Source organism: Elephantulus edwardii, unplaced genomic scaffold (genome assembly GCF_000299155.1).
Source record: "Elephantulus edwardii isolate Elephantulus edwardi_28Jun2011 unplaced genomic scaffold, EleEdw1.0 scaffold00398, whole genome shotgun sequence".
Taxonomy (NCBI): Eukaryota; Metazoa; Chordata; class Mammalia; order Macroscelidea; family Macroscelididae; genus Elephantulus; species Elephantulus edwardii.
The window spans coordinates 8,785-16,227 of record NW_006400148.1 but is presented as its reverse complement, the minus strand read 5'-3'; the positions used below and the strand labels follow the sequence as shown (position 1 = coordinate 16,227).

Sequence of the window (7,443 nt, the reverse complement as noted above, 5' to 3'; positions counted from 1 at the left end):
CAGGATAGAGCAGGGTTTAGGGCTGTTGTGCATAGGGTCACTATGAGTCGGAAACGACTCGACGGCACATAACAACAACAACAACAACAACAACAACTATGACTTTAAAATTAAAATATACAAAAGCAAATTCCACTTGTTAATTTCTACTACTGCTGTTGTTATAGTTAATTTTTGATTCTCAAAGAAGAAATATTAAAAAGGATTGTGGAGTGAGGTTAACTGGATTAAAGTATTATGACTGAAATCTTCTTTAGAATAGCCACATCATTGTAATAATAAACAAAGTCTAGTGCTCACTGAGTTCTGGTGGTCTAGAGGATAAGGAGTAGTAGTGCCAACCTAAAGGCAGGAAGTACAAATTTACCACTTGCCTGCAGGAGAAAGAAAGGCATTTTCATCGTGTGTAATTTACAGTTCTCTGAAAAACCACTGTGGTCCAGCTACAAGTTGGTTCCAATTTGACGGCACAAAAAACCAGCAGCAGCAATGCATAATGTTCTGAAATTATCCCCTTGAATTTCTAAAACTCATTGGCAACAAAAATGAAGAAGATATCTGGGCTCTGTCACTTTCCTGATGCCACTCCTTCTGTAGGCCATCCTCACCAATGGCTACTATGTCTTTTATCAAGATTAATCTTGGATATATCAGGCAGCTCCACCTCATACCACTGTGAAGCCTCATGGGACACTTTACATAAGAAGGGTTGCACAATGCTGAAAGTCTGGGCTTTGGAATTATAGAAAGCAGATATAAATCCTAATTCTGCTACTTTCTTTATGCCACTGAATAATTTAGGCCCTTTGAGGTTCAGTCTCCCAGCTCGTCAAATGGAGGTTCTAATAATGCCTGATATATGAATGGTAAAGATAAAATGCGGCCATGTGTAGTAAGTGCCTAGCAGAGCACTCAGCGACGTCTATCCTTTTTGTCATTTTTATCCTTATTGCCATATTTCTATTAAAGAAGGTGTTTCTCTCTGTCTTCTCTCCCTCTCCCCCTTCACTCTCTCTCTCTCTCTCTTTCTCTGTGTGTGTGTGTGAGAGAGAGATAGAGAGGTTGAGAATGCAAACAAGAATGAATAGATGGATGATGGATGGATGGACAAACAGTAAAAAACAAAACAAAACAAAAAACCCACATAAAACCAGATAGTTTCCAGAGCCCCAAACTTATGTTGAAAGCAGATAGGTTCCAGAGTCCTAAACTTATATTGACCATCCCACTCTTTCTACTTAAAGAATGTGGAATGTTCAATCAGCATCAAACCAATTAATGTGTTTCAACAAAGAAAATTTATTAAAAAAACTAAACAAATATGTAAAATCTCATTTGGTAAAAATGATCTGCCCAAAAATTTAACAGAGCCACTGACTTCTCTTTCATCGTCCACACAGGTACCACTCAGGAAGGTCTGGCCTCTTAAAAAGGGGATATAAGATCATATAACCAATAATAGATATTTCTGCAAATTTTTGTAATAATGTTTGAAAAATATCAGTAACAAGAACAACCACCAAAAAAATATCCAAATATTTTATTACCATATTTATATATATGTTCCTGGTCATCTTCCCACAGGTCTTGTCCTGGTCTTCCTTTCCTTTCCATTTCTTCCAAGGCAGTTCTCACTTTGCTGATTCTTGAATTTTCTTCTAGAGTTGAAAAAATGGTTGAAGATGAGATTTTGTTTTCCATCTCAGTTCTCTTTGGTATCAGGTACATCTTACCCTTCCTCAGCTTCCCCTCTCCCTTCTTCAGTTCCTCTCTTTTCTCACTATCTTCTTTTCTAGCTTTTGAAGCTTTTTTGTCAAGCCCCATAGCAATGATGCACCTATGGAAAACATTGGCATAAAGTGTTCATTAACCTTATATATAGCACTTTGGAACCACAAAGCTTCTAAAATGACTTATTCTAGCATGAAAGTTTATGTAAAATAGTTTATTATGGTACACATAGGTTAATTAAAAAGAAACTGTTTTCACTTTATTGATACTAAAATCTGGTAAATGAGCACAACAAAATTTTAATAACTTTATATACAATAATAAACAAGAGAACAAAATACCAACCAAGAATTATAGCCTTAAAGTAAAAGCTGTGCTTTAAAATATGTCTGTAATTTCTATCAGAGTTCAACACACATTATCATTCAAGTTCTTAAATGCAAATTTTATGGTAAAGGAATATTCAGGTTTACAAACACAGGCAACTAACTATATTAAAACAATCAGAAGAAGAAAGATGCTCATTCTGTCTTTGATAATGTTTTATTCTAAGAACACTAGTTGTTTTTTTCTTAAGGCATATGTATGAGAGAGACTCTAAATAAATGTGATTGATTTTTTCAGAAACATATGCAGTCAAATATTGTGCCCTTTAAGTAAAAAAATACCCTAGGAATCTGCACACATATTTTAATAGACCTGTCATTATTGCTTTTAGAGTGGCCTTTCAAAGCCTGTACTGCATTCTCTTGATAATTTTCCCCTGCAATAAATGTTTGTTCTTTGAACATGTTAGTGATTTTAGGGGTCAAACAGTAATTCAAAGTCAAATTTGGAGTGCCAACTAGATAATATGAATGATGATATTTGAAGAAAAAGATTTTTAAATTAGTTATCATAAAAATGAATGTAGACAAATTATCTCCTACATAATTTCCCATATCTCAACATACAAATAAGAGTTATAATAGTAAGTATACTAATAAGATAATTCTTTTTTATCATTTTAAGGTTTATTAAGAACTTATTTGTACCAGATTTCTTGCTAGGGGTTCATTTCCCCACAGACCAATTAACCGAGGCTTCATTTCACAAATGACAAAATTGAGGCTTAAATAGTTCTAGCACATTTCCAAAGTCACCAAAAGTTAGGTAGTGATGGAGCTACTTCCAGGCTATCAGACTCCGTTATCTCAAACTGTGCCCAAGCATCTGAAACAGTGTCAGCTATACAAAATAAGTTGCTGTCAAGTTTACTCCATCTCATAGGGAAGTGTATATGTCAGAGTAGAACTGTGCACCATAAGGTTTTCAGTGGTTGATTTTAGGGAAAGAGAACAACAAACCAGCTTCATCAAAATAAAGAAAGTCCAGACTTTTTTCCTGAGGTACTTCTGGGGAACCCTGAACCTCTAACCTTGTATTAGCAGCTATGCAATGCTCCCAATCATCCAGGGACTCCTCAGACTGACTCACAACCACGTTATCACTTTATAACAATAGTAGATCTTAGGATGACTGACTCCACCGATCACCGCTACTACCAGCCTTACCAACAGAGGCAATGCCCACATTTTCACTTTTATTAGAAACTAACACAATCCAGAGAAGCTTCCATGAAACAAAGGTTTGGAGCTAATTCTTGCCGTGTAAAAGGTATCTAAGAGTTACCTAAAGTAACTCTAAAGAGTTAACAGTCTCTGTACTGTTCCTTCTCTGAAACTACAAATGTCCCTTACTATCAGAGAACTGAGATAACTATACTAGGCAGCTGGAAAGGATTAAAATATAGTCAAGACTTGTCAGTCTAAGAGGAAAAGGAATAATATTAAAAATCTGAAAATTGCCAAAACATGTACCAAATCTAATGGCAACTTCTTAACCTGTATAATCCTCTACATTTCAACTAACCCCAGGCTAGAGAAAGCATAGTGACTGATCTTAATTCATCCTCCACACAAGCAAATATGAGAACTTAGTTATATAAGGTTTCTTTTCACTCAAAGTAACCATCAGGATTTTAAAAATGAGATAATAAAAATACATCCACCTCATCTCATGCAAAGCATGATAAATATTTCCTGACTTAAATGATGATGCACTTAGCACACTGCTTCCCTTGAAATAAAGGTGTCATGAATCTTCACAGAATATGATTACTGGCGTTGCCTTCTGTTCAAGCTGTTCTTCCCTTATCAATGGCAACACCAAATCCATCGATTTGGAGACTGTGATATGCTGTTACTTTTAGTTTATGTTGTGACTGAGTAGAAGCTTTGATGCTTCCCTACTGCATGCACAGACTTTTTATTGCCCATCTGCTTAAGGGAATTGGACAAACAAAGTGAGGAACATCTGTGCTCTCCTCGTCACTGACTACCTATTTGACTTCTGAGTATAATTTGAGGTGTTGATTCTGATTACTAAAGCTCAAAACAATCTGCATGCTACTAGGCTAGAGAATTCTTCCTGTGTCTCACTGCAGCAACTACTATCATGAAAAGTATTATCATGCTCTTCAAACAGTCCCCATGATTGAAGGGAAAGACAATTGTGAAACTTCTCCTCTTTGGAAATGATCACTACTAAGACTTTCCTTGTTCAGGACCTTAAACAAGTTTTTTCAGATAAATTTTTAGAACTAAAATCCCCTGCTGTTTGTTTTTACCACACTGTTCTAAAACATTCTAGAAAGCAATGCTTTTTTAATTTTTTTTTACAGAGGTTTTGGATTTCTATTCATTCATTGCCGCAATTTTCTCCCTTCCCACCCCTCCCCACCAGCTCACTTGCCCCTCCAAAGAGAGAAAAAAAAAAGAAAAAAAATTCCTTCATTAGTATGCAGTTCCCACGTCCCTTCGCCCCACCCCCCAACCCGAGTACACTTCTCTATGCAACCTTAATTCTGGATTCCTGTGCTAACCATAATACTCATTCATATATCACCTCTAATCTGTTCTTTCCCTCATCTGTTTCAATACAATATACATAATTTATCCAGTTTTTTTTCTGTCATACCCCCACCCTGATGTCAGGCCCATTCTACAACAGTGGCACCATGCAGTATTTGTCGCTTTGTGACTGAGATATTTCACTCAGCATAATGTCCTCCAGGGTCACCCACTTTGAATAATATTGCATGAGTTCCTTGTTTTTCAATGCTGAGTAGTATTCCATTGTGTGGATATACCACAGCTTCTCTATCCATTCGTTTGTTAATGGGCCCTTAGGCTGCTTCCAACTCTTTGCTATTGTAAACAAAGCTGCAATAAACATGGGTGTGCATATATCTGCTTGGATGGCAGACATGGTCTCTCTGGGGTATATTCCCAGTAATGGGATTGCTGGGTCAAATGGTATCTCTATTTGCAATTTTTTGAGAAAGCGCCATACTGCTTTCCACAGGGGTTGCACCATTTTACACTCCCACCAACAGTGAATCCGGGTTCCAGTTTCTCCACAACCTCGCCAGCATTTGTTGCTTGCTGTTTTGTTATATTTTGCTATTCTTACTGGGGTGAGATGATATCTCATAGTTGTTTTGATTTGCATCTCTCTTAGAGCTAGGGACTTTGAACATTTCTTCATGTGCTTGTTGGCCATCTGAATGTTGTCTTCAGTGAAGTGTCTGAGAAAGCAATGCTTTTAAATGAATTAACATTCCTTTTATTTTGAACAAACTAGAGGAATTAATATCTACCCCATACGTAATCAAAAGGAACACTGGTCACAGTGGTTAGCACATTAACTGCTAACTGAGAAGTTGGTAATCTAAACTTACCACCAGCTTTCTGTCACAAAAAGATGTGGCACTCCATTTCTGTGAGGATTATAATCTTGGAAACTCTAGAGGGTAAATTCATCCTATCCATTGTTGTTAGGTCCAAGGTCCAGTCAAGTATGACTCCTAGTGACTCTATAAACTACAAATCTGAATACTCTCCTCTCCTGTGCCATCCTCTCAATCTCTGACATATTTGAACCCATTGCTACAGTCGCTGTGTCAATCTATCTTGTTGATGGTCTTCCTCTCTTTCATCAATCCTCCACATTTCCAGGCATAATGCTGCTCTCCAAGGAATAGTAACATGCCTAGCCACATGGCCAAAGTATATAAAATGAAACGTCATCATCTTTGTCTTCAAGGAACACTTCAGCTCCTCCTTCTCCAAGATACACCTGTTTGTTCTTTTGGCAGTCCTTAGGATATTCAACACCACAGCTCAAAAGCATCGGGGTTTTTTTCTGTCATCCTTATTCTTTGTCCAGCTCTCAGACGCATAGCAAGGGATTGAAAAAACCATAGCTTAAATCAAGTGCACCTTAATCCTCAAACTCACATCATTGTCGTCAATAATTTGAAGAGGTCTGATTGCCGACTTTCCCAGTGCAATACATCTCCTGACTGCTGGTATCAGGGGTGTTGATTGTGGATTTAAGTAAGATAAAGCGGTTGACAAGGTCAGTTTTTTCTCCATCTATTGTGATGTTACCTCTTAGTCCAGTTGTGAGAATTTTTGCTTTCTTGACATTGAGATGCAAAACATTTTGAAGGCCATATCCTTTAATCTTCTGCAGCAAGTGCTTCAAGTACTTCTCACTTTCAACAAGCGAAGTTGAGTCATGAATAACACAGGTTATTGATGAGCCTTCCTTTGATTCTGATGTTATATTCTTCTTAATAGAGTCCAACTTCCTGCCTTATAAAGTTGCTATTAGCTGGAATTGACTTAAAGATTAATGTGGATGTGACTAAGAATAGGTTGTAGAATATTATACATAAATCTTATATATCTCCATAGGGAAAATTCTTAAAGTTCTTCAGTTCTGATCCCTCGGGGATAACCAAATTATAACTGAGATGAGGGCCAAACAAGTTGAAGTATACTAGTCACCTTCCCTACCTATCCTTTCCCCATCTGAACCAGCATGGATCATGTGATCTCAACCAGGGAGGCATCAAATGACAGTTTCAGCATTCATAGATTTCATTTGAAGAACTGGTTATTAAGACAATAAAAAAATGGAAATTCATTGCCTTATGAAAACCGCATTTTATTAGAAAATAGGGAATATTACTCTTTAAGATCATAGCCCTTTGTTGAAACACTGAAGAAAGGAGTTAGAGGTGACCAAGAAATGTTAAATTATTAAACTATAAAAAGAATTGTAAGAGGTTTGGAAATGTTGGATAGGAGTGATTATGTCATTAATCAGATTGTAATATAGATTTATAAACCTCCAAGTTGTTTTGTCATGTGTCATTGAGGGGCAACTGACTCACAGCTGACCCACTATGGAGGTTTTGGAAGTTGTAAATAGTAGAAGAGAGATTGTCTTCTTTCTCCCTTAGAGCTGCTGGTAGATTTGCATCACCACACAGCGACCACATTTGGATTAGCAGGAAAACTCTTGTGCCACCAGGGCTCCCTGAAAGCAGCTTTAGCTAAGTCCTAAATACAGTTGGGAGCTCCTACTTTAGGTGAGTCATTATATTAGTTGTTGTTCTGTCAAGTAGCTTGTGACTCATAATGACCCTATGTACAAGGGCTCTAAATCCTGCTCTATCCTGTGCCAACCTCATTGTCACTGACACACCTATTCCCACTACACCAATCACTGAATTGATCCATATCACGGAGGGTCTTCCTCTCCTGCACTGTCCCTCCACTCTCTCAAACACAATGTCCCTCTCCAAGGACCAGTTCCTCC

The 7,443-nt window shown here is 37.4% G+C and overlaps 1 protein-coding gene across 1 annotated transcript in view; it reads right to left on the bottom strand.

Moving 5' to 3' along the window:
- Positions 1-7,443, bottom strand: part of LOC102859561 (chromosome unknown open reading frame, human C1orf173) — a gene marked incomplete at its 5' end in the record, with an annotated part of 75,506 nt that overhangs the window by 63,742 nt on the left and 4,321 nt on the right. Inside the window, one exon of the mRNA XM_006902368.1 lies at positions 1,548-1,837. Coding sequence (XP_006902430.1) covers positions 1,548-1,837 — 290 coding nt within the window. The remainder of the gene's footprint in view (positions 1-1,547; positions 1,838-7,443) is intronic.